This window comes from Heteronotia binoei, chromosome 12, assembly GCF_032191835.1.
Source record: "Heteronotia binoei isolate CCM8104 ecotype False Entrance Well chromosome 12, APGP_CSIRO_Hbin_v1, whole genome shotgun sequence".
Taxonomy (NCBI): domain Eukaryota; kingdom Metazoa; phylum Chordata; class Lepidosauria; order Squamata; family Gekkonidae; genus Heteronotia; species Heteronotia binoei.
Genome location: NC_083234.1, coordinates 39,929,970 through 39,957,437, shown reverse-complemented (window position 1 = coordinate 39,957,437; position 27,468 = coordinate 39,929,970). Strand labels below are relative to the sequence as shown.

The 27,468-nt window shown below is 43.0% G+C and overlaps 2 protein-coding genes across 3 annotated transcripts in view; one reads left to right on the top strand and one right to left on the bottom strand.

The window, feature by feature from the left end:
- DOCK5 (dedicator of cytokinesis 5) overlaps nucleotides 1-14,726 on the top strand; it is a 181,436-nt gene extending 166,710 nt beyond the window's left edge. For both annotated transcript variants that reach the window (XM_060250561.1, XM_060250562.1), the window contains 6 exons: nucleotides 1,354-1,491; nucleotides 3,025-3,191; nucleotides 4,491-4,668; nucleotides 5,796-5,931; nucleotides 11,385-11,500; nucleotides 14,285-14,726. In XM_060250561.1, coding sequence (XP_060106544.1) covers nucleotides 1,354-1,491; nucleotides 3,025-3,191; nucleotides 4,491-4,668; nucleotides 5,796-5,931; nucleotides 11,385-11,500; nucleotides 14,285-14,386 — 837 coding nt within the window. In that variant the 3' untranslated portion in view covers nucleotides 14,387-14,726. The remainder of the gene's footprint in view (nucleotides 1-1,353; nucleotides 1,492-3,024; nucleotides 3,192-4,490; nucleotides 4,669-5,795; nucleotides 5,932-11,384; nucleotides 11,501-14,284) is intronic.
- An 8,910-nt stretch (nucleotides 14,727-23,636) lies between these two features.
- GNRH1 (gonadotropin releasing hormone 1) lies at nucleotides 23,637-27,030 on the bottom strand. Its single transcript, XM_060251146.1, has 3 exons — nucleotides 26,892-27,030; nucleotides 26,172-26,267; nucleotides 23,637-23,784 (listed from the first exon to the last, which is right to left on the bottom strand). Exons 1-3 carry the CDS (start codon nucleotides 27,021-27,023, stop codon nucleotides 23,743-23,745), a joined length of 270 nt encoding a protein of 89 aa, XP_060107129.1. The 5' UTR covers nucleotides 27,024-27,030; the 3' UTR covers nucleotides 23,637-23,742.
- Between the last annotated feature and the right edge of the window lie 438 nt (nucleotides 27,031-27,468).

Genomic DNA, 27,468 nt, shown 5'->3' with positions numbered 1-27,468 from the left:
CTATAGGAGTGAATAGCAGCCATTCATTTCTATGGGAGAAGCTGAAGAGATGTATAGATGCCTGTTTAATGGCACCATTGGAGTAGGGCTGAATGGGCTTGATCCCTTGATGCCTCCAGAGTCTGAAGAGTTCAGCCTTCTCACAGCTGAGCCATTGTCTGTAGAACTGAATGAGAGTAATGTAGAACCAAGCTACCTCTTACATGCATAAGTCCACGGCTTCTACATATCACCATGCTGGGTTCTGCTTCTTGGTCATGCTAGTCAGTACCAGCGAGCCAGCTTTAAAAAGAATATGATGGCCCTGAGAAATATATATGGTGGAAGTGCGTAGTGGGTTCTCTGTCCATCAGTCCTATGCAGAAATATGAACTTAATAGCCTTTGGCTTTCTGCTCTCTGATAACAGTGATACCCTTGTCTGAGCCTTGGCACCATGTTCTGGATGCTCTGGCAGTACTGTGGCTTGACAGAATTCACTCTTCTGTCTGTTTCTCTGATTAAAACAAAATTCATTGTATGATTATTCCCAGGGGCTCTGCCTGGAAAATTGCATTAATCGGAATGAGTTTGAATATGGGTTGGTGTGATGCTATGGTGCAACGTATAGAGAGATCAGAAGAGGTGTGGGAAAGGGGGATCACCTCCACAGTGCCAGATGGAACAGCTTGACCTTTGGATCATGGATTAACCTTTGCCAAGTTAACCACCAAGTTAACAGAGGGCAGCACCTAAAAGAGGAAACAGATGTGGCTTGCACCTCTCATTGCTTCTTTGTCCCATGCTGCTGCTGCTGCTAGAGGTGAAGATAGGCTACAAAATGTCTCTGTGCCTCCCTTGGAGCCAGCAGGGGTGGGCATGTGAGGAGGGTGCCTGAGGTGGCAAAATGTGTCAGGCCGTCCTTGACTTTTGCCCCTGTTCTTTTTTCATTTCATAAACTTCATTATGCTGTGATAAGAGAGCAATACTGTTCCACTATAAATTCAGGGGGTTTAACTATATATTGAGTTAAATAATAAAGACATGAAGCATTGTGCAGTGGTCAGAATGTCAGACTAAGACCTGGGAGACCCAGGTTCAGAATGATCTCCACTCTTCCATGGGGACTGGCTGAGTGACCTTGGGCCAGTCTCAAGTTCTCAGCATAACCTACTTCACAGAGTTGCTGTGGGGATAAAATAGAGTGGAGAATAATGTATGTTGCCCTGATCTCCTTGAGGAATAATAGGAAAGAAATGCTAAATAAATGCATATTCAAGACAAAAGAGGGGCAGCATACCAATTTAGTTTCTGGCATGCTATCTCCCTTTGTCCCTTCTTCCTTGTAACTTCCCTGTCTGCTTCTCTCTTTCAGATGCCTTTGTTGGCAGAAGGCATCAGGATTCATGGCGAGAAGCTGACGGAGCAGCTGAAGCCTCTTCATGATAGACTAACTTCCTGCTTCAAGGAGCTGAGGGGGAAAGTGGAGAAGCTCTATGGTGTGATAACTCTGGTAAACTTTTGCATCTTACTTCTTAAACAAATGTCTTTGGGAGATTGTCACCATTCTGATGGTTTGCTGGTCGGTCAATGATGCATACAGGGAGGAGTGAGTATTATGTGTACTATGCTAGCAGGAGACAAACTTAAAGTGAGAAAATATTATATACAAACAGGGCTTTTTTTTAGCACGAACGTACAGGAACACAGTTCCAGCTAGTTTGGCACCAGAGTGTGTGGCCTGGTATGCAAATGAGTTCCTGCTGGGCTTTTGCTACAAAAAAAGTCCTGTGTGAAACAATGGTGATGTCAGGGGGTGAGGTCTAATATGTAAATGAGTTCCTGCTGGGCTTTTGCTTCAAAAAAGCCCTGTATACAAATATATGATAATGAAAAAGAAGTAGAATTAAAATCTGTTCCAGATGTAATATCTTGAATACAAATGAACAAAGCAGGAGTCAAGTTGCACCTTTAAGACCAACCAATTTTTATTTAGAACGTAAGCTTTCGTGCGCTCTTAAGCACACTTCATCAGACAAGGAATCCAGCACAGTGAGCAAAGCCATACATAGCTGAGCAGAGCCATACATAGCTGGTAGGCAGTGGCCAGGAATGCAACATGGTACAGATTTAAGAACCAATGACAGTGAAGTAAAATTATCTGGTAGGCAGTGGTTTAGAATGTAAAATGGGACAATGACAGAATAGTATAACAAATTGAGCAAACCTTTGATCTGAGTAGCATGAGCATGCGAAAGCAACAAAACAGTATGCAGTAAAATTAACAAATTGAGCAAACCTTTGGTCTGAGTAGCATGAGTATCTATCTACATGGAATGCACCACATTAAGCTGCATTGAATACAAATGAGTTATCTGTATGAGATGTATAATAGACTTTCTTTTACACTGTGATATACTACTTACCTATTAAATGTTCTAATGAATATGTAGGCAAAAACATGTTATATTGAATACGTAGTGATGATGAAATTAATGTTGTGGTCAAAATAGATTAGATATGAAGTTTGAAACATATTCATTATTGGACTTTTATCCCGCCCTCCTCTGCACTGCAGGGCTCAGGGCAGGTTACAACATGAATTCAAACAAACCACAATTAAAAAGTCAACTTCTACATCATGATGAATACAATTGTACTCCAACAGAAGTAAGAATGATTGTATTTTATAGATAGTATCTTAAAAGTTATAATGGAGATAAAAGGGTTAATATTCTATGTCTTATATATTATGTAATATATGATTGTCTTTGATTATGTAATATAACCTTCTTTTTTTCCTTTTTTTCCATATTCTTTTCTGTTTTCCTAAAATAAAAAATAAATGATATAAAAATAATGTATACTGGGATACCAACTGATAGTGTATGAAAAGCAGATATCAAACTCGTGTTTCCTGCTGGCTGATGTCATTTTGTTGAGGAACATCAGTAGCATGTGGGGAAAAAATAAGTCCCTTTATCTGCTCTTCTTTTTTAAAAAAAGTTCTGGATTTTTCACTTCCCTCTTTAAATTTGACCCTCAGCCTTCCTCACTGACTGAGAGAAAGCAGAGCAGGTCTGGATCAGTGGTTTTGCCATACATCATGTCTTCCACTTTGAGAAGGCTCTCAATTACTTCTGTGACTTCCTCCGTGGGATCAACGTCCTCTACCTCATCAGACAGCACCTCCTCCAGGCCGGGATCAGATGGGTGAGTGAAGGCAAATACAAGAATCAGTGGCAAAGTGAGTAGAGTGATGAAGTGGGAAGAGAGTAAACTTCAAATCTCTGCTCAAACATGAGCTCATTGGAAGCCTAGTCACTTCTTGACTCAGTTACTCAGAGAATTGTTGTGAAGGTAAAATGTAGAGAGAACCATGTATTTCGTTCTCAGCTGTTTAGAGCAGAAGGGGGAAAAGAATGTTGGCTATGCAAAAAATTGCCTATAGTGGGAACTGATGCTGAGGATTCTGGGATACACCAAGTGTTTGGAAAAGAAGGTGAGAGGAGAGCATGAGCTGAGGAAGGTACAGTCATAAAGAAATAGAGACTATATCTGGGCATGAGTAGAGTGTCTTTCTCTCACCACTAAGCAGTAACTTATGAATTAGCAGGCAGGTTTAAAGTTTAAAGACATCAGAAATATACATGAGAATCTTAATGAGCTGACATCTGCAGTGGACACAGCCCAAATTAACATAATGAGATTGTTGTGGCTAGGGCTTTTTTTTGTAGCAGGAACTCCTTTGCATATTAGGCTACACCCCTCTGATGCAACCAATTCTGCAAGAGCTTACAGGGTTCTTAGTACAGGGTCTACTGTAAGCTTCAGGAAGATTGGCTAATCGGTGGGTGTGGCCTAACATGCAAAGGTGTTCCTGCCACAAAAAAAACCCCTTGTTGTGGCTGTCCAGCTCTGTTCTCATCAAACAGTTGTGGAAGCAAGTCAGGGAAGGGCACGAGTGACCCTTTTCTTCCAGGGGACCTAGCAGCAGTCCCCAGTAGTGTAAGACCAGCAAATACCACATAGAAACAGAAGAATACATCAATAATAGCTTCCTGCAGCTTTCATTTGTAGTGATGGTGACCATTCATGGAACTGTGGGGGGAGGGAGGAATTCTTACTCCTCCACTTCAGAAATTTACTCCCTAGTTCAAGATTGGTCCCCAGTAGATACAAAGCCTGGCTGGTATCAAGATTTATCACATCAGGAGGCAGATCTCACTGTCAGTCCTTCAAGCAAAAGGTGGGGAAAACCAGCATGGAACAGGGCTAACTGGCAGCAGAGCCTACAACATCAGTTGGGTCAGAAGTGTCATTTTTTGGCCAGAGTGCTTGAATCTGCTATGGAGTTTGAAGTTGGATGTGGCCCTTTCCCTTCCCTTGAAAGATTTCTCTCCAATTTTCACAATATTTTATCTACATAAGTGGATATTTATGAGCTGTTCACAAGCTGGTGAGAGGGGCCGGGGGTCACCCTCCCTTTGTGTCTTCCCATGTGGGTTTCAGATCCATTCTTGAGCCTCTTGTAGAAAGGAGGATTTCAGCAGCCTCCAGGACAGAAGAACTCTCTGCCAAAGACGATGGTGAGAACCGGATTAATAAATTCAAGCGGAAGGAGTGGAGTATCAGCAAATCTCAAGTTATTGTGGAAAAGGAGCCAGAGGCTGAGCTGACATCCAAAATGGTAATAAATGAGTTATGGTGGTGAAATTCCCTATGGGAACATACATAATTTTTTGTCTTATAGTTGCTTGATTCTTTGTGAAAATGCTGGGGAAGGCTCAAATACCAGAAGTCTTGGTCACTACATATGAATCAACTTTGCCTTAATTTTCTTGGCTGCTGTTGACCCACCTCTAAGCCCGTGAAGATTCCAGCTGCAAATGAACATTAACAAGCTTCAGCTGAAGAGCAACACTTGGATATCTTTCTTAAATATCCAGATGTTTCAACAGCCCAGTGACAGACTTCAGCAAAGTGCTCACTGAGACATTGTCCAGACTGTGCCACCTTCAACTGCAAATGCAGGCTTACAAGGCTGAATGTTCTTTCATGCAAAAGAATACTCTTTGTACATAGACAGGGAAAGCTAAAGCCCATCTACCAGACATACTAGCTTTCGGCGTACAAAGAACTATGTGCAGGAACATTCAGTTATGTGTACCTCCATTTGAAGTGTTATAGCGCAAATACAAAATGCTTCCATTGGGAACTAGGCCTCAATCCTAGTCAGAGTCTGGAAGGATTTTTTGCCAAAAAAGAGAGATGCAGCTGAATCACCTCTCTGCTATTTTTGATCTCCCATAATACATACACTCCTGCCTTAGACCAAGTCAAACCATTGGTCCATAAAGTTCAGTTGCGTCTCCTCTGACTGGTAGTAACTCTCCCAGGTCTCAGGCACAGGGAGTGGGTCCCAGTCCTGCTGTTTGAGTTCCTGGAGGTGCAAGAGATTGAACTTGGGACCTTCTTCATGCACAGCATGTCCTGTACCACTGAGCAGTGCCCCCCCCATATATTCTCTTTACATACTTTGTGTCTTGGTTTTCTCCCTGAAGGGATCCAAAGCAGCTCACAGAAAGATACCAAATGCTTGAGGAATTTGAAGAGAATTTGCACACACAAGCCACACATGTATATGGTGCAGAAACACACAGTTTTCATGAAACCTTCCTGGATCCAGTTTGACATCATGCAACACTTGGGCCCATGCTGTATCTTCAAGTAAAACCTTCCTGACAGTGGTGGATTGTTATGTTTTCAGCATCTGTAGCACATTCAGTAAAATCTTCTGTTTGATCCATGTTTCAGAATTTGTTGGGAAAAGCAAGGCCAAAGAGTCTCCAGCTAGGGGAAAGCAGACTGACACTGCTTCAGACTTCGTCGCTACAGCAGGATATGCCTCTCAGCCCACCTCCAATCACTCCAAAAACGCCAAGAACACAAAGTGAGCTGTGCTGTTTGTTTCCTTTCAAACAAAACTTGTGGGGTGGGAATTGCTTATTGCCTTGACCCAATTTCAGGATAAAGTTTTGTACAATGAGAGACCTTTAGAAAAGTTTTGCCATCCTGCTTTCTCAGAAATGGTGAGGGCTAGAAACTGCGTGTAGCTGGATCTCCAGCATAGTAATAGAAAAGATACTGTCAGCTTTCCCCTCCTTTGAATAACCAAGGTTTTCAAAATAAGTAATAATCTGGGGAAGGAAAGGTCCCCTGCACCAGTCATTTCCAACTCTGGGGTGACGTTGCTTTCACAACATTTTTATGGCAGACTTTTTACGGGGTGGTTTGCCATTGCCTTCCCCAGTCATCTATGTTTTCCCCCCAGCAAGCTGGGTACTCATTTTACTGACCTTGGAAGGATGGAAGGCTGAGTCAACCTTGAGCCGGCTACCTGAAAACCCAGCTTCCACCGGGGATCGAACTCAGGTTGTGAGCAGAGCTTATAACTGCAGTACTGCAGTTTTAACACTGCGCCACGGGGCTGTAATAATAATAATAATAATCTGGAGAGCCTAGCTATTAGATCCATGGCCCTACTGGAATTGTCTGGAAGCTGATGGTTATGCTGGATTGTCAAGATCCACCTATGGTCAAGAGAAGAGTGGGAAATTGTACCTCCTGTCATCTTACTATGAGCACCTCTGAAGCTCGATGAGTAGATTGACCGCCTACTGGACTTTGGAGGCTTTTTGGAACTGTGACTTCTCTTTGCTTCTAAGTGTCTCCAAGGCCCAGCAGGACTTACTAGTATGTGCCCCCTCTTTCTTCCAAGCTTGTAAGAACAGCTGGTGGCTCATTTTTACACCACACTTTATTTTAGAAGAGACTGGGGAGCAGTATCACTGCTTACAGGCTTCTGAATATTATAATAATAATAATAATAATAATAATAATAATAATAATAATAATAATAATAATAATAATAATAATAATAATAATAATAAAATTTATCCCGCCCTCCCCACCTAAGCAGGCTCAGGGCGGCTAACAACATCCATAAAATTGTACAATGCAGTAGTTATACAAAACATTAAAATCAACATTATCTAAAAACCATTCTAAATATACATTTAACATAACTTGACAGTAACAGTGGTGTTCCTGGCGCTATTCTGTCCGTTTACATGATAGCGAAGATCCCCGCGGCAAAATCATTTTGGCGGATCCATTTGTTCAGCGATCATTAATCAACAATCTGTAAAGGCCAACCTAAAAAGAATAGTCTTGCAGGCCCTGCGGAATTGGTCGAGACTCCGCAGGGCCTGCACCTCTTTCGGGAGCTGGTTCCATAGGCATGGAGCTGCAATGGAGAAGGCCCGTGCGCGGGTGTTCTGCAATTTGGCCTCCTTTGGCCCAGGGATAGTCAGCTTGTTCTTCCCTGCTGACCTCAGTGCTCTCTGGGGCTCGTATGGGGAAAGAGGGTCCCTCAGATAGGCAGGTCCTCGGCCATATAGGGCTTTAAAGGTAATAACCAGCACTTTGTAGCAAACCCGGTATGTAACTGGCAGCCAGTGCAGTTCGCGCAGCCCTGGCTGTATGTGCTCCCACTTCGGGAGTCCTAGCAACAGCCTAGCCGCCACGTTCTGCACTAGCTGCAGCTTCTGGGTTCGGCACAAAGGCAGCCCCATGTAGAGGGCATTACAGTAGTCCAGTCTTGAGGTGACCATCGCATGGATCACTGTTGCTAGGTCCCGACGCTCTAGGAAAGGGGCCAACTGCCTTGCCCGCTTCAGATGAAAAAACGCTGACTTGGCAGTGGCTGCTATCTGGGCCTCCATTGATAGTGAAGGCTCCAGTAGAACTCCCAGGCTCTTGACTGGCGCGAGGGGAGGTATTTCCCTCCCCAGAGTGCCGCGGCCCACGCAAAGGACCTCTGTCTTCGTCGGCTTCAGCTTCAACCCACTCAGCCTAAGCCAAGTTGCCACAGCCTGCAGTGCCTGATCCAGATTCCCTGGGGCGCAGCCAGGCCGGCCGTCCATTAGCAGATAGAGCTGGGTGTCATCTGCGTATTGATGACAACCCAGCCCAAACCTCCGGGCAATCTGGGCAAGGGGGCACATATAGATGTTAAATAACATCGGGGAGAGAACTGCTCCCTGGGGCACCCCACAGTCTAGTGTGTGCCTCTGGGACCGCTCGCTCCCGATTGCCACCCTTTGTCCCCGACCCTTGAGGAAGAAGGAAAGCCATTGTAGGGCCAACCCCCTAACCCCTATGTCGGCGAGGCGGCGGGTCAGTAGCTGATGGTCGACTGTATCAAACGCCGCCGACAGATCTAGCAACATTAGCACCACAACGCCACCTCGCTCCAGTTGCCACTGGAGGTCATCTACCAAGGCGATCAGCACTGTCTCCGTCCCATGGCCCTGATGGAAGCCAGACTGGCAAGGGTCTAGGATGGAAGCGTCATCCAGAAACTTCTGCAGCTGCGACGCCACTGCCCTCTCAATAATTTCACCTAAAAACGGTAAGTTAGACACCGGTCGGTAGTTTGCCAATTCGGCTGGGTCTGCTGTACATTTTTTCAGGAGAGGGCGGACCAAAGCCTCTTTCAGAGGTGTTGGGAAGCGCCCCTCCAAGAGGGATCTATTTATGATGTCCCATAAAGGACATCTAAGCTCCCTCTGGCAAGATTTAATCAGGCAGGAGGGGCAAGGGTCCAAATCACAAGTTGTTGGGAGAGCAGCAGAGAGAATTCCGTCGACTTCCTCCAGGCTGAGTGGGTCGAAGTGACCCAACACTAAACCAGAAGACAGGCACGGAGCCTCAATTTCCCGTACTGTATCCAATGTGATAGGCAGGTCTTGGTGGAGTGACGTGATTTTATCTGCAAAATGTTTCGCAAAAGCCTCACAGCCTATCTCTAATTCTCTAACATTTGGTTTGCCTTGTGGCAATGCAGTAAGGTATCCAATTATTCTAAACAATTGTGCCGGGTGCGAATTTGCAGATGCAATCTTGGCTGCAAAGTAATCTTTCTTTGCGGCCTTGACTGCCATCTCATAAGACTTCATAAACGTTCTATAGGATGTTCTCGTCGCTTCGTCCCGAGTATGCTGCCACTGCCTCTCTAGTCGTCTGAGCCCTTGTTTCAGCTGGCGTAACTCCAAGGTGTACCATGGGGCCAGCCTCACACGAGGGCAATCTCATTGATAGCCCTGGATAGCCAGCCTTGCCAGGCCTCCATCAGGTCATCAAGGGAATCGCCAGGGGGCCAGGGATCCCTCAGAGCAGTTTGGAACCGTTCCGGGTCCATCAGGCTCTGGGGCCGAACCAAAATAGGCTCTCCGCCCATACAGGCGGAGGTGAGCCCCATCCATCTCTCACTTTGCAGTCACCAAGTTAGTGCACTGAAAGCCTAACAACATGATATACAGTCTTTGGGATTGGTCCAAATCTTCCATGAGGACTGTCAGGCAGTCTTGCCCATTCCCTGCTTGAAATTCAGTTCCCAGACACATGGGTTTCAGTTTGCATTGGGACCACGGCAAGTGGTGCTTTGCCATCCCTGGCACTATTTTTCTGACTTGAAATTTATTTTTTTATTTATTTTAGTATATTTATATCCCGCCCTCCCCTTTCAGTCTCAGGGCAACAGCTAACAAGTTAAAACACATAGAACACATAAAAGTAAATTTTTCCAGTAAAATCTTAAAAATCATTAAAAACATCTTAACATATACAATTTTAGTCCCTAGACGGCATTATTAATTCTTGGTTAGTGCAGTTTGTTGTAATATCATTAGATGTTATTAAGCGCCATATGTTTATGTCTAGGGTCGGGATAGATATTGGTGCTGTGGAATGGTGAAGTACTGGATGCCTCCATTAGGTGTTAAAAGCTTGTTTAAACAGTATTGTCTTACAGGCATTATTATGTGGAATTGTGGCAAGTCTAAATCTCCTTGCATGACATGATTGCAATTCAAATTGAGCCCACATGCCTGGGAACTAAGTTTCCAGTGGGAGAGTCACAACTGCATGTTTATAATGAGGACTCAGGAAGAATCCAAGGAAACACTTATTGTGTATTTAGCCCTGAGTTAAAAGCTATGCTTGCCATTGGCGAGTGCCTTTGTGGACTCCCATCCTCCAACTTATATCAGTCCTGCAGTAATGTGTTAAATGCCAGGCAGGTATGCCCAAACAATCCCATGTCAATCTTCTTAGTTTTGTTTGGCAAGTAAATTTGGTGTTCCAATCTCAAAGCTGCCTTCAAGTCACAAGTATTAAAAATAAATCATTTAAGCTTTACTTCCACCTTCTGGTTTGTTTTAAACTATCAGAAACACAAACCTATCAGTCATAATAAAGGATTTGATGCATTCCACCAGCAGAAGAACTGGCTTTCCAACTCTACAACACCAGGCTGAGGTCCCTTCCATCTGGAGAGGCAGTGGTCCATCTGACCTACAGTAAGAAACCTAAAAGGTTAATATGCAATTAAAGGGCCGAACATTAAAAACAAAGTGTAAAAAATCATAAATCAACATACATGTATTTATTGTAGAAAACTAAAACCATTTAAGGGCCCATGATAAGCCTCTATCCTATGTAAAATCATATAAAACCTCAATGGGAGCCCACTCAATTTGACCTGACACGTTTCAACCTAGATTGGTCTTCTTCAGAGGTCAGAAAGGTAAGTATACATATTGGCTCATAATACAGAACAGAATAAAACAATAGAACAATGCTGGACTACAAGGAAATTTCTGTAATATAAAAGAGAAAAATTATAAATTTGTAAAAATATTTTTTCATTCTATTTAAGGATAATATTTAGAATTAATTACTTACAGTGAAGTGACAGCCTGAATTTATAAAGAAGCCTTCAGGGGGGAGAATATGTCAGAGATATTGTTTTGGTGGAAGGAAAAATAACAAAATATGTTGAAATTGATTGATTTAAAAAATGAGCAAGCTGCAGGGAAGTGAAGGAAATCTCAAAGTTGGTAAGTCAGTCTTTGTTATCCATGCCAAGACAGCTCCTCCAAAATTTCTCTGAAGTTTGGCTTATTCTGTTATCCCATCTCTAGGAGGTAGTCCAAGGAAATACTTGAGACAAAGCCTGGAGAGAGAAATCCCCTTTGGACATTTGTAGTGTCATTTTGGATTTCATTTTCTATTGTCCCCGGTGTGCATTTTTCACATGTACTTAAATTCATTTGATGAGCAGAGCCAAGGCTTCAGAGATGTTTTACTCTGGGGAGTTGCAAGCGGGCTTCCAAACTGACTCATCTGTTCACAGCCACCTGCTAAAAATGGCATGTTTTCAGATTAACATTTTTATATTGTGTGGTCACTCCTGTACGTTGTTTCCATCAGTACCCCATATTTCCCATTATTTATCTTAACTATAAAAACCTGTATTTTTCTTCACCTTTTCTTTCCTAGGTTTTCCATCGTTGCAAGCAGATGGATTAGCAGCTCTGAACGCACAGAATCCTCCACCCCCACCTCCACCCAAGTACAAACCCCATGAGAACAGTAACGGGAGGAACTCTATGGAGGTAAGGAAATGGAAAGTGACATTCTTTTTGATCCTCTCTTCCTTGAGAAAGTAGCACCAGGGCAATTTTTCCCAGTGGCTTTGGTAGGGTGGTGCTGCTTGGAAGCTGTCTGATCGGTTCACTGGCTCATTTCCTGAAACCACCAGAGAGTTTTGAAAAGTTTTCCATTCAGAGGAGACTGTAATATAGTCCTACTTTTTTCCTACTTAGGCAAAACCTGCTTACTCTGGTGGTGAAGTTGCTTGTGAAAATGGGAGCCTCATGTTGATACTTCCCTCCCCCCACACAGTTGTTGTTTAGAGTACAATTCATCCCTAAGGTTGTTAAGTCAGTCTTAGAATTTGATATAGCACTTTCTGAGTATTCGTAGTACTTTTTGTACTGAGAGCCAGTTTGGTATTAAGTGTCCAGACTCTTATCTGGGAGAACCAGGTTTGATTCTCTGCTCCTCCACTTGCAGCTGCTGGAATGGCCTTGGGTCAGCCATAGCTCTTGCAGAGATGTCCTCAAAAGGGCAGCTTCTGTGAGAGCTCTCTCAGCCCCACCCACCTCACAGAGGGTGTCTGTTGTGGGAGAGGAAGTTAAAGGGGATTGTGAGCCGCTCTGAGACTCTTGAGATTTGGAGTGGAGGGCGGAATATAAATCTAATATCTTTTTCTTCTACTACTACTATCTTGCTGTTTTTCCAACAACCCTCTAAAGCAGATCACTGCTGCTTTGCCCAACCCTGCAGATTGTGGAGGCTGAGTGTGAAAGCCGGTATGCTGTAATGGTTAAAATGCTAGATTAGAAGTGGGGAGGCCCTGGGCTCTCTGTGGGTGACCTTGGGCTAGTTATTTTCTCTCTAAGACTGATCTCCATCATGAAGTTATGATGAACTAAAATGGAACCAGAAGGAACCACATACTCCTCCATGAGGTCTGGGCAGGAAGGACAGGTAGGAAGAGAGTGGCTTTTTCAAGGTCACGTGCTGAGCCATGACCGATATGAGACATGAAGCTTTCATCTTCCAGTTTGCTGCTCAGTCTCCTGGTTGCTATGGGCTTCCCTCCTAGACCTGTACAGTGACTTGCTGCTCAAAAAAGAATTCTAAGGTGTGTTCCAGCAGCATCAATTAGGAGTGAAATAGTTAGAATCGTAGAATCATAGTTAGAAGGTACCCACAGGGTCATCAACCCCCTGCACAATGCAGGAAATTCACAAAAACCTCCCCCTAAATTCACAGGATCAGCGTTGCTGTCAGATGGCCATTTAGCCTCTGTTTAAAAACCTCCAAGGAAGGACAGCCCACCACCTCACAAGTTGTAGATAACCTTATGATGTAACGGTCTAATATTTACATTTATATACTTATTTGTGTTGTTTATAGTCCACCTTTCTCACTGGGACCCAAGGAAAATGATGTAAAATAAATCAGTCCAGAGCCTTTATCTTTGTAGCAGTGTGGGTCTTACATTCCTATTGGACATACATAAAACAAAATATTTTTTAAAGGAAAAGAGTCCCAAGGCCCAGAGCCCTGGAGTTCCAGAGAGCTTAGCATCCAGCCTCAGGCCTTGAGATTCCTACCTGATGTCAGTGGTTTGTTGATATACCCCACCTGGCTGTTTTTTGTGCCACCACCATATAAGGTGGGGCAGGTGGCTATTAGACGGGGCCGTCTTTGGTGTGGCATGTGCAGAAACTCCTTCTCTGTATTGTTTTACTTACTGGCTGATCTTTAGAGTTTAGGTGCTAGGTGAAATTTTCCAGTGCCTTTGGCATCAGATAACAATAGTTGGGGCGGGAAGGGCTTTTCCCGCTCATTCTCTTGGCTGTTTTAAATATTTGCTATGCTGCTGATCCTGACTTCACTGCAGTTTTTACTTGGATTTGATTAATCATTTTGTTTTTATTTGTGACATCATATTATGAGCTGCCTAAAGTATTATGTTAGAAGAAGGCATAGAGATATTATGAATATATAAATAACAGCTGCTGTTGGGAAGCTCATGCACAATCTTTTTGTGAGCATGAAATGTGATGATGGAAATGCTGTCCCCAGTTAAATAAATCTTACTCCATATGAAAAAATCATATTAATTTACTATTTCATAACACTGACATCAAAGCAAATGGTTTTTCAGATGGCGTGTGAGAGACCTCACATGGCATCTTAAGTAGGCCTGATATACACAGGCAGCAGGAATGAGGCGGTGTCATCGGCTGTACCACTTCAGACTTTAGATGGGGAAACCAAGATTTTAAATTTTCACCCCTGTAAAGACTTACAGCAAAATAAAAGTGAACACACCCAGGAGAAAGGGACCAGCTAGCCCCATCCTTTTTATGCTATGTTGGTTTTCCATTTACACAGAATCCTTAATGTAGAGGAGCTGTGAACAGTATCATCCCTCATCTGCAATCTTAAATGGTACAATCCAGTCTGCCACCTCAACACTCTTCCACCTCATTCCACCATGTGCCTGGATCAGACCTTAGAAGAGGAATTCCATTTATCACAGGATGCGATGCCTTTGTTGGCAGTTTTTTTCTGTTAAAATGTGTGTGTGTGTAATACACACACATTTTTAATAGAAAATGTGACTAACTCAACAGTTACTGGTCAGTGAATCAGGCTGCTTTCTTTAGTTGATGAAAAAACTGTTTAAATCAATTCAAACTGCAACCATAATTACTCAAATTTTAATCCTGCAAATCAGAAACTAGAGGTCAAAATGAAGCCAGTACAGAGATGTGGTTTTACCATATTGATTGTGCGTATTTGTATTTGCCTTATTCTAGGTTGCTCCACCATTACCCAGCAGGCGGGAAGTCAGGCCTCCCCCTCCTCCTCCAAAAGCAAGGAAATCCAGTGTCCTTTCTTCAGAGCAGGGACTTCAGTGAGACTTCCATGCCAGCCCCAGCCTCTTGCACCTTGAACAAAAAGCCTGCTATCCTGTTTGTAAATATGTGCCATGCATATCCCAGTGATTTTCTTCCAGATGGAAGGACAATACGATTCCAACCTCTGCTCCATTCTCTGCCCAGTTCTTTACGCCATGCCAAAATACGTAAGTCATTTAAACCATGTCAGTTTCCAAGGTTCTGGCTTTCCTTGTTTGCACATTTAAAACACTCTGGTCTTCCTCACGTCAGAGCTGCATAGCATTTGGCTAACTCAAAACATTTTGTAGCATGAGCCTGGTGATTCCACTCCTTTGAAGTTTTCCTGCTGCCAGTAAAATAGAAGACTATGAAGAATCCTTGTTCTACCGACAATAGAGGCTCAGCCTGGTATTCTAAAGAGCGTTAAGCATTATCTGTAAAAGGTGGCCTTTATTTTTATACTGCTGCATTGGATTTGCATGAAGAATTCATACCTGCCCCCTGCAAAGGAAACCTGGAATACATAAGCCACAAATCTGCAGAGAACAAGACCAACTGCAGTTTCCTAAAAGCAGCCTGCAGAGATTTAGAAGATGTGCTACTTTTGGTGAAGGGCTGGGGCTTGACCTGGCAGCCTCAAGGTCCGAGTCTTGGGCTCAGTCTGGTGAGCTACCATTACCTTTTTGTGCTCAGACTCAAAGCACAGAGGGGAATCTGATGTGCAAGATTGGCCTTTGTGAGTGGCAGGCAAGCAGCGAGACACCTTTGAATTGGCTGACTTTTAGTATAAATGCTACAAGCTTGGTCACTTCGCTATGACTGTTCAACAGAGAAGTGCCTTGTTTACCTTTAGGCTCCAGTGTCAAACCAAACCACTGACTTTGGGAAGCCTAACCTGAAAGATATACATGTGCATCTTCAACCAGTGGCCCTCTCCTACCACTGACCAGGGAAAGCAAATTCTGTGCCTAGGTACTTGGCTTTGGCAAGAGCATCAGTATACAGCAGTTTACAGCAGCAGAAGATTCCTGAGGGGTTTTGCTGGACATCTGTTGCTGCAATGGAGAACAGTATTACATATGCTTGGACCAGCTTGATGTCTCTTTCTCAAGACTCACCATCATTCTTTCTGTGGAATCATCAGTTGTTTTATAGCTAAATGAATTTTGCACACACACACACACACACACACACACAGGGTTAAGTACACTACTACAGCTTCATTCCACTTAAATTCATTTGATGTATATTTTTACATAATAGCTGTTTGCCTTACAAGACTGACGTACAGGTGTAATTATCATTGTGAATATAATTCAGAGGACAAATTGTGTACAATGGTGCTGCTTGACTTCCCAAACCGACATCTAAAATCCAAGACCAGCAACCACTAAGATGCCCAATGGAACTCTTAGGTAACCCTCAAATATACATCCTTGTGTCATTTTCTAAATCTGTACTGCTTTGACTCTTGTTAAGTCTCTTGTAAAATAATGCCTATGTATTTCCTCATTTCATACCAAAAGCTTGGAGTTCAGCCCTCTTAGAGATATTTGAAAAGTAATCCAGGTGGTTGAACTACATTCTTAGCCTTTAAGTTTGAATTCCAATGCAAATGATTAGCAAACCATTATTTTCCAGCAATATATATTTAGGCATCCTCTGTCAGAGCTTCTTAGCTATTGATTGTGTTGATCCTTCCCATGTCCACACCCTCAAGAGTATATCAGAAGACTTTCACCAAGTTTCAGTCCTGGAATCTCACTATTGCCTTTCAAACTGGAGTTTGGGGGAAGTCATTGTAAGGAGAGAATCATAATTTGGAATGTCCATGATAGGAAGAGCAGAGGGTATGCCCCTGATTAGGGTTTGTAGAATCTTTCGGGATCAAGTGCCGTGTTCTACTGGAGAAAGTTTTCCTTCCAGACGTTTCATTCTCAGCTGCGGAGAACATCCTCAGTGGTGTTGCAGCCGGAGCAGGTGCTCAGACCTTCTTGGCTGCTGTGCATTTGCACAGCAGCCAAGAAGGTCTGAGCGCCTGCTCCGGCTGCAACGCCACTGAAGATGTTCTCCGCAGCTGAGAACGAAACGTCTGGAAGGAAAACTTTCTCCAGTAGAACACGGCACTTGATCCCGAAAGATTCTACAAACCCTAATGATGTTACCAGCCGTGAAAACCTGAAATCTTTGGTATGCCCCTGATTTAATATTGGGGTGCACCCAAGCTGGATATGAGGTTGGATCCAGACTAAATTTTCCAATGGCACAATGGAACTTTCTCATCTCCCCTTTCCACTGCAGCCCACTAATTTCCACAAAATGCTACTCCTGGAAGACAGAGGATCTTGAGGAATAGCATGAGGAGGGGTCTGCAAGAGGAAGGGGGAATTGCCAGAAATTGCTAGTTTAGACTGGTTCAACCCATTCAGATTTTTAATTTCAAAACAGGCATGAAAATCAGATTTTGTATCCAGTGATGTGATTGATTTGAGTAGAGATCAGATGATACTTGAGAGAAAGTTGTGTGTTATTATTTGTCCTGTTGAGAGAAGGCTGTGTTTGTCCATCCTTAATTTGTTCAAAAACCACCAGCAGTAATTTGGGGTGCTCAGCTCTGAGAGGCTGTCAGTTTACTGAACTCAGTCCTTTTCCAAAACACTTTGTAATGGTTCTCAACTTTAGCATCTGAAGTCATTCAAACTGACTGTTGAACAAAGATAGATCCAAGTATGAAAAAGTCTTGTTTGGCATACTCAAGGCAATCACTTGGGCACACAAGATTTTTCCATCCTACAGGTTACCTTGATGTCTTTTTGCCCATTGTTAAAATTCTAGCTAATCACCACATTCATGTCTTTGTTTTATTCCTCTCCTTGCTCTCAGCTATTCTTCGCCATTTATTACATTTGCCATGTAACTCTTCTTCCAAGGAGCTCAGTTCAGGGAGGCCTGCATGAGAGTTTGTCCTCTTGCAGGCACAGCAGTCCTGCAGTGTAAGTCCACACTGAGAGATGATGGAACTCACTGTTCTTGGCTGATGAGTATTTGAACCCATTCTGTTACATCACCTGATCTTAACTCCAGCCCTTTCCTCCTGCTCTCCCCATCACCAAATTGCTACATGTAGAGTGAATATATGTGCACATATTAGCATGATTCTGAGCAAAGCTGATTTTTCTGAGTGTACACAAAATACAGCTGGAGTAGCTTTTCACACTGGATGCAAAAGCAACCTCCCCACTGCATTTTGATACCCTTTCAAGTCCATAAGATGGCAATCTCATCACAGTTCTTCCTGTTTGGTCAAGGCTTCTTTTCTGGCCCATTTCTGCAGCTTCTTTTCTGACTGTCTTCCCTTTGTTGCTTGGGTGGCTTCAAAAAACAGATTGCTTATGTTAGGGGGGGTCATATTGGATTCACATCACAAACCATGCTGTAAATGTTTTCAAAGTCACACAGGAGACTTATCACATGTGCTTCCATCTGTGCCAGTTTCAGTGTGCATGCAACTGTCTTACGTGCTGCTCTCTTCCTCTGGGGGGAAACTTGGGGAACTATCCTGGCCATTTTGGCCATATTTCCCTCTCTGGTTGCATGGCAGATGTTGCCAGTTCTGCATTAAAATTCCTGTAGATTGATGCTTCTTGACTTTAAAGCCTCTGGGCATTGTTAACTACCTTTTTCCCCCTGTCCCAGACTGCACGTACATGTGCATATGATAAAGTTCTGTGTCCTGAATATGTTTCTCAACCAAAATCCCATCACCAACTTTTGAATGGCATTTTGCCTTTGTATGGATTGCAAGGCACATGTCAGGTACAAGTACAGTTATGTGGCACATTCTGCAGCTAGTTGTGTAAGGACAGGACATAATCATGTTCAGAGGCAGCAAATACTAGATTCTCAGCCTAGCCTTTACTGCCAATCTGCAAAATATCCTTCCTACCTATTGCATTTTTATCCTGTCTTTTCCCCAGAGTTGTCAAGTCAGAGTGTGTGCCTGTCTCCTGTTTCAATTTACTGTCTCAGCAACCCTGTGTGGTGGGTTTGGTTGAGAGTGAGCAATTGGCCCAAAGTCACCCAGTGAGCTTCATGGCTGAGTGGAAGTTTAAACCTGGGTCTGACCGCTGCCCTATATCTGTTCTGGGGAGAGGTGTTGAGTGAGAAGGGAGATGATTATTTGTAACCTCCTCCATAACCCAGCTACTTTCCCCCTACACCTTGGGTGAACATGTCTCAAAATCCTGTATTGGGGGAAAGCATCCAGGAGTAAGATTTTTTTTTTGGGGGGGGGGAGTTGAATCAGTGGGCACCATTTCTCCCTTGCAGATGTTTCTATCCTGGCCTCTTTGTCACCAAGAAATATGCAATTCCTTGCTTCCAGAATTGGTAGAATATAGTATTCTACCAAATTGTGCTTATTGCATTGAAGCTTCCGCACCTAGGACAGTGGTGTGGGAAGGTGGATAATGTCCTTTTATCCCCATATAGCGATTGAAGTGTTGGACTAGAATCAGGTTCAAATCTTCACTATACCAGGAAGCTTGCTGGGTGACCTTGGGTAGTCATTCTCAGCCTAAGCTATTTTAAAGGGTGGTGGTTCAGATGGAATAGGAGACAGTGTACACCATGCTGAGCTCCTCAGAGAGAAATGGGATAAAATGCACTAAAGAAATAAAATCTACAGCCTGTTGTGGAAGTCCCTGTTTTCAGGTAAGGAGTTGAGTTGATAAGTTTATTTATGGTCAATGACTATTAACAACCATTTGCATATAGTTACAGCAATCCCAAATAAATGAAAGCCCCACTAAATTCCAACATGTAGGATATAAAGAATAGCAAATCCGCAATACCATCTAATACATTAAAACCATGAAATTCATGCCAAAAGAATCTGGATCCCTATATATGTATGGCTGTGTTACTACAGAATTTTATCACATGAAGAGAAAACTTGGCTGTTTTCTTGGAGACAGTTGAGTTCTTTTCTATTAAAAGTTTCTCCAAACAGGCCCTATCTACAAAAACTGTTGGTCTATCTAAGAGGGAAGAAATAATCCTATCCAGGCCTCAGATTCAGTGGGCACTCACAGGAGCACAGCTCCTGAACCCTTCTGAGAGTTCCACCTCTTTGCCCATTGAATAGTAGGTGCAACTGGATAACAATTCCTGGATGAGCTCCACCACCTATTTTTCTACAAAACAACCCCTGATCCTATCTCATAGTCCTTCAAAAAAGGACAGTGAAAAAAGACATGACCCAGCAATTCCACTTCACCTATAGTATGCGGGCAGAGTCTTTCTGCATATGGGATCTTTTTATATTTCCCTTCTAGTATCATTGATGGCATAGCTGCACATCTAGCCAGGGTAAATGCTCTCCTGTAAGAAGGAACATCTAACTGACTGAGGTATTGGGCCACGGTTATAACATATTTAGACTTCATGGGAGCTGTGAAATTTGGTAATTTCATTAAATCTTGTTAGTGCTATATGTCTCAAACATGCAAGCTAGCAACAGGGATGCCTAAAGAAATACTATAGAGAAGCTGTGTTATAACACAGAACAGAAGAATCAGAATGGCATACACAGGTCTGTCAGCACAGTCAACCATCAAATTACATTGTGCTGCAACCTGGGACCACACATGCAGCCCAAAGCAAGCGGTGATGGTTCAAGGTAACTGCTATATGTATTTGCAAGAACACTAACTCCTTACTATATAGTTAGTGTTCTAGGTACATATAACAGTTGCCTGGAACCATCACAGCTTGCTTTCAGTTGTGTGTGGGGTCCCAGATTGCATTCTTTCATGATGGAAGCTTTAGGTATCTTGTACTATACCTTTGTGTCAGTAGTGATATGATTCTGAATGAGAATTTAATTCTCCCTAAAACTTGTAAGCCAAGCAACATCCACCCCACCTCATCTGGTTCTCCAATATGCATATTCAGTGGAGACCTTTGCAAATGCACATGGGATACAGTATCATTCAGATTAATAACAATGAGGTGAAACAAAGGAAACTACTGGCAGAAGTATAATTCAGGAAAAACCCAGACCATTGGTAAACACAAATCCTATTAAAGGTGATGAAACGTCCTTTGGAGGGGGGGAGTGATGCAACCCCTGCTTTTGGTACCGAGCCTTTTGACCACTTCTTGCACCAGTGTGATGTCATCAGGCTACACTTGCCTCCCCTTGGGTATGAGGACTATGGCAGAAATTGCACCCTTAGCATTGATATTGTACCAGGTAAGCTAAAAGACTGAGTAGAATGGAAAGCCCACTATGTGGCCAATCTCTTTTTGTCTTTGTGTTGCCATCTGTATTGTGCAGTTGGATAATCTGGTGGGGAAGAAAAAGGCCATACCTTTGTGCTTGGAATTCTGTGATGTGATTGGAATTCTTGTACTGTACAGTGGAGCCAGTGAGTGACACATTGATTGCATTCCAAAGCTCATTGCATTCCTTAAAGACATTCATTATGTGTATAGGTTGAGAGACTAAAATGGAGGAAGGAGCAGAGAATGATGTAAGCTACTTTGTGTCCTCTTTGAGGAGAAAGGCAGGGTATAAATGAAATAAATAACTTATGCCACAAACAGCATCTGTGCAATTCTCACATGAGGGTTGTTTTTGGAGGTGGAGAACCTCTTTCAAAGGATGTTCTAGAATGTGAAGATCAGGGCTGGCCCTGCTATTAGGCAAACTAGGTGATTGCCTAGAGTGCCAGCCTTCTGGGTAGCCAAATTGTGACTCGTGATGTTATCCATGTGGGAGTGGGGGGCACCAGAAGTTAGCCTTGCCTGGGGTGCTAGACAGTCTAGGGCTGGCCAAAACAATAAGATAATACCAAAATATCGAAAGCACATAGTAATGGTAACTGAGTGTTAAATGTTTTTTCCCATTTCTGTCTCACCATAAATTAAGTTAAAAGCTATTTTCAGTTGTACCAGATTGACTTGCCTTATTTATTTTTATAACTGTAAATTAAAATTAAAAGTTTGATTATGCCTATATACTTTTTTACTGTAGTCTTTATTTTTTGAGGGTGGGGGAATTTGAAAATGTTTATGAATGCTGATACTTCATTTTAAAGTGTCTGCCTTTATTAGAACTTTATTAGACTTTCAGTCTCATGGATAATGCAAGTTCTTCCATCAGCAGGTGGTCTTCCTGATACGTTAGTAGGGAAGGACAAGAGGATGGAGTGGCTGGACTGCAGACGGCTGTTGATTCTTTCCTGTGTTGTTCCAATGAGTGATTGTAACCCATGAAGAGGAAATACATGAAGACATGGTATTGGTTGCAAAGAAGTAGAGCTGCCAACATTTTCCTGGTACAGTGGCTGAATTTCCTATGCCAGCCCTGCCAACATAATAGGGCTATCAGTGATCACCCTCCAGGTCGGTGTTCCCTCCAAGCTGAGTTAGTGTGAGCTAGCTTATGGTTTTTAAGCCTCCGGCTCACACATTTTTGTCTTAGCTCAGGAAAAATGACCCCAGAGCAAATTAGTTTATGCAGTAGCTCACAACTTTAATGCTGGTAGCTCACAAAATAGAATTTTTGCTCACAAGACTCCACAGCTTAGAGGGAGTATTGTTCCAGAACTGTGATTAGTGGCTGATCAGGTTTCAGACTGCACACTCACATTTTCCAGGTTGTTTATGCAGTATATATATAGGGTTATTCACATGGGTTATTAAAACGTACAACAATGCATATAAATGCAACAGCCTTGTTCCTAAGAGTGTCTTTCCCCTCAATTGCATTGTGCTTGCTAGTTAGCACACCTCCTGGAGTCTGCCAGTCTGATCATGCAGATCCATGTTGTAACCTTGAGGCTGGCCTACTGTATATGAAGTTGCCCTTAAAAGAAATTTCAAATAGTGCACAATGTGGCTGCCCATTTGTAACTAGAGTGAGCCAGACAGAATACAGAGCAGCTTCCCTAGAACAACTTCAGCCATTGCATATTAGTGTCCAAGTCCAGTTCACTTTCAGGTTCCTGTGTTTTACTCATGGAGCTTCCTTCTGCTGAGCCAGACCATTAATCTATCAGTACTGGCTACTCTAAATAGCAGCATCTTTCCAGGGTCTTGGGAAGAGGTGTTTTCACATCATCTACTGCTTGATCCTTTTAACTGGAGATGCTGGGCATTAAATCTAGAACCTTCTGTGTGCAAAGCAGATGTCCTATCACTGAGCCACAGCCTTTGACAATGCCTAGCATAGTCTGGGAACTTTTTTCCTGAGAGAATGTCTCCATATTAACCTGGGAGCCAGTTGTGCTTCTTAGCAGTCTCTCTTCACTGGTTCGTTCCCAAGCAGGATTCACTCAGGTTCGACCTTCTCACTTGCATTTCCATTGCCAGAGTAGGTCACCAGCACCTTTGGTTTTCCAAAAGATATTTTGATATTTTGGGCACTTTTCATTTATTTGAGAGCCAGTATGCTGTAGTCAAGTCAGACTAGGATGTGAGAGACCTGGAGTCAAATACTCGTTCTGCCATGAAGCTTTCCAGCATGACCTGAGATGAGGGCCAAACTAGACAATTAGTGACCCCAAGCTTGCTATGGGGATGCAGTACCATTTGAGAGCCTTTGGGGGGGGAATAGCTACTAGGGACTGCACTGTTGGGGGGAAGGATTCTTCCTTCAGACACACCATTTTAAGATCCATGCAGCTATTTCAGGGATGCAGTATCATCTTCTTTGGCTCTTAGGTCAGACACATTCAGCCTCACTTTACAAAGCTGATGTGAGGATAAAAATGGGGGAAGGAAAAACCATATATGCCACTCTGAACTCCTTAGAGGAAGGATAAACATGCTGCTGTGGATTGGTCTGTAGTATGTCTGATATGCTAGTTTTATAGATGGTACTTTAAGTGATTTTAACATTTTAACATTCTTTGTTGATAAAGGTAGGTAGCCCTGTTAGTTTTTCTGTAGCAGTAGAAAAGAGCAAGAGTTCAGTAGCGCCTTAAAAACTAATCGAATTTGTGGCAAGGTTTGAGCTTTCATGAGTCTGCCTACTTCTTCAGATATCTTCAAATAGTCTTCAGATATCTGAAGAAGTGAGCAGTGACTCATGAAAGCTCATCCCCTGCCACACATTTTGCAACATTCATTGTTGTAAGCCACAATGGATAGTTCCAGGGGATAGTGTAGTATACATATCTTAAATATTGACTATTGGTTAATGTTGGTAATGTTTATTAGTGTTAATACAGACACAGAAAGTCCATTAATATGATTCCTTTCTCAAATTAAATTCTAGTCTCAAGATACTCCCGCACATTTCACAATATACCGCAAAGCATACATTGGAGTGTGTAGCTAAACTTTGTACATTTCTTTCTGGAGATTTAAATCTTCTTTTGCCCAGTCTCCCCATCAATCAGACTTGCCTGTAATGCACAATACATGTATAATTTTAGAGGATAAAGTATTTTTTGTTGTTTACATTAAACATTCAAACTCCAAATTAAACAAACTCCAAACTAAAATTCAGTGTATTTTGTCAAGGATTAGTAATACCAGAAAACTAGGGAGGAATCCTGCACCAATCTGTGTAGTAACAAGAGACTGGTGAACACTGGGAACTAAAAAACCAGCAGAATACTCAGAATGTCAGAGCAGGACTGGAGAAACCAAGATCAAATCACTATTCATCTATGAAACTCACTGGGTGACTTCAGCCCAATCTGCCTTTCAAGGTGATTAAGATGGGTAGCCATCTTTGTCTGTCTGCAGCAGTAGAAATTAGTAAGAGTACAGTAGCACATTAAAGACTAAGTTTGTGGCAGGGTATGAGCTTTTGTTGGGGAAGGCAATGGCAAACCACCTTGTAAAAAGTCTGCCAAGAAAACGTCATGATGTGACGTCACCCCATGGGTCGTAACGACTTGGTGCTTGCATAGGGGACTACCTTTACCTTTTATGAGCTTTTGTGAGTCACTGCTCACTTCTTCAGATACAGATAGAATGTGAGTCCATCTGTCCTGTATATTGGAAAGCAGAATGATTTCAGATGCCAAATGACATTAGAAGAAGAAGATATTGGATTAATATCCCGCCCTCCACTCCAAAGAGTCTCAGAGCAGCTCACAATCTCCTTTACCTTCCTCCCCCACAACAGACACCCTGTGGGGTGGGCGGGGCTGGAGAGGGCTCTCACAGCAGCTGCCCTTTCAAGGACAACCTCTGCCAGAGCTATGGCTGACCCAAGGCCATTCCAGCAGGTGCAAGTGGAGGAATAGGGAATCAAACCCGGTTCTCCCAGATAAGAGTCCGCACACTTAACCACTACACCAAACTGGCTCTCTAAATGACAATAGTAGATGTGATTGAATTAGGTGTGATATGGAGAGAGGAAGTAGGTGTGAAGAAATCAGCATTGGTAATAAGACACAAAAGCTAGGTCTCAATTCAATCCAGGTGGATGCATTTTCTTGAGCTTTGTTATCAGTTGCAATTCAGTAGTCTCTCTGAACTCCCTTTGAAATTCCTTTGTAAGATAACTGCTACTTTTTAGGTCAGCAACTGAATGTCCTGGAAGGTTAAAATGTTCCCCCACTGGTTTTTGAATGTTGTGGTTTCTGATGTCATATTTATGTCCATTAATTCTTTGTCAAAGGGAATGGCCTGTTTAAACAACTTGTTTGACTCCCCTAGGATGGGCTGCTTGCTACTGTTCAACAGTTGTTACCTCACAGAAACCAAGGTTGTGTAGTGTTAGAGTTTCTGGTTAGAATTTCAGACTAGGATGTGGCAGACCCAAGTTAAAATCCCCATTGTGCCATGGATGACCTTGGGCCAGTTCCACATTCTCAGTCTAACCTCATCACAGGGGTGTTGTGAGCATAAAATGGAGGAGAGGAGAAAGCTGTGAGCTACTTTGGGTTCCCGCTGTGGACAAAGGCGGGGTATAAATAAATAATAAATAAAACTTAATGGGGGGCCATGAGATAATGGCTGATTGGTGAGCAGGTGAGAAGGAAGCAGGAAAAGGTAATGATATAAAGGCTGCCAGAAGGAGGAAAATTAAAAAAAAATAGTTGGGAGGAGCTACAGGGGAAATTGAGGTGCCTGCTGCAAGTCCTTGTGGGTTCAGCTGCATGGAGGAAGCCACAAATTTTTCCAAAGGAGAGGCTTTCAGGGGAGAAGCAGGAGAGAAAACTGAAGATGTTGGAGGCAGATAAAGGTAGGTTGGATGGGTGAGAAGGAAAGAAGAAAGGAAGCAAAAAAGGGGCAGCCGAAAAAGGCTTGAAGGAAATAGTGGTGAACAGGGCTTTTTAAAAAAGCAGGAACGCACAGGAACACAGTTCCAGCTGGCTTGGCATCAGCATGCAAATAAGCAAATAAGTTCCTGCTGGGCTTTTTCTACCCCAAAAGCCCTGGTAATGAAGGGAAAATGAGATGGCCCCCACAAGACCTTGCACCCCCACCTTGTTGTACGCTAACAGACACATGAACAATTTTGAGTCCAGTAGCACCTTTAAGTTTGTTCAAGGTTTGAGCTTTTGTGTGCATACCTTGAACAAACCTTTGTTGGTCTTAAAGGTCAACAGACTCAAAATTCAGACCAACACTTTGAACTAATAGGCACATGTAACAGGTTGTTACTACTGGATCTTAAAGTGCAGGGAGAGTAACATAAGGGAGGAGATGCTCCCTTGAGAATCCCAAATACAGATATTGCTTTTTAACACCTTGGCATAATTTGTATCAATAATACAACACTTGTCTTTTAAGAGAAAAATGAGTAAAATGCTTCAAAACCCATATTACTTACTAAGGCTCCTTTAAGTCCTCGAAATGTGGGGCGCTGATGTGCGGCAGTGCATTCAAAATGCTGCAGCTCCCCCAGTTTGTCCATCTCATTTGCCATCTATACAATGGAAAATGTATTTCATATATCAGTCACATTTGTCTCACATCCTTACTCCAAGGAACTCAGACTAGCATAGCTGATGCTCCCCTCCTGCTTCTAACCTCCAGCCGCCCTGTGAGGGAGGTTGGGCTGATAGGGAGTGACCGGCCAAGAGTCACCCAGTGATCATTGTGGCTGAATGGGGATTTGAACTACCACTATGCCAAGCTTTGTACATAAGGAGAGCTCTGATGGATTAGACCAGTGGTCCATCTACTAGTCCAGCATCCTGTTTCACAATGAGGCCAACCAGTGTCTCTAGAGAGCCAAACAGGGTACGGAGGCCAAGATCTTCCCCTGATGTTGCCTCCTGGCACTGGGATTCGGATATGACTCACTAACTAACTTTGGCTCCTACACAAAATGGTAATGCATAACTTGAAGTGAAATTCAAGGATAAAAATGGCGGGTGGGGGACTAAGGAGACAAAATTCTAGGTATCCTAGTCACCCGGTGGGGGCATAGAGCTGAGCAACTAATGCAATTTAACTTTGGGTCTGGGTATCATAATTGGGGGTTCATGCACAAAGAGAATGTTTGACTGGGTTCCATGATGACTTTTTGCAGACCCAGCAAGTTTACCTCTTGGAAAGATTCTATCAGGTTTTCAGCATCCCTTTTCCCTCCAGGTTGCAGGCCATATGACCAATGCTGTGCAAACCCAATTGCCCCACATATGAGCAGCAGAAGGAAGCTTGTGAACAGCCTCCCCATCTTCTTTAGCCTGCAAATGATGAAAAGGGGGGAAACTTATCCAAAACAAATGAACAAAAAAGCATAGAAACCTCTCAAACAATACTGAATGTGAAAGATACAATACATTTGAGTACATTACCTGGTTCACTGATAGGAGAAATGAACAGAATGAGAGTTTTCTGGTGACTGTGGGATTTCACCACAGTGCTTTTATATGAACCCCTTCTTCACAGGAGGCCGTCTATGTCTCTCACATGCTGATAGTAATTGCAGCCTTTGATTGTCACAATAACTCTGGAAAGGAAGCAGGTAATTGGGACTCCATTGTGTTTAGCTGATAAATGCAACTAATTGTTTCCCTTAAAACCCATAAGTGGTCTTTTGTCAAAAGAGATTGTATAAGAGAAATTCAAGCCCAGGTGATTCTGCCAGTTCTCTAGGGATGTGGAGGATTCTTGGATGC

Excerpts from the sequence above, each read along its gene's own strand:
- GNRH1 (XM_060251146.1), bottom strand. The coding sequence starts at position 27,023 with ATGGGGAGGCTGTTCACAAGCTTCCTTCTGCTGCTCATATGTGGGGCA. Across the intron at positions 26,268-26,891 it reads TGATAGAATCTTTCCAAGAG|ATGGCAAATGAGATGGACAA; the intron begins GTAAACTTGCTG and ends TCCATTGTATAG. Across the intron at positions 23,785-26,171 it reads GAGGACTTAAAGGAGCCTTA|GCAAGTCTGATTGATGGGGA; the intron begins GTAAGTAATATG and ends TGTGCATTACAG.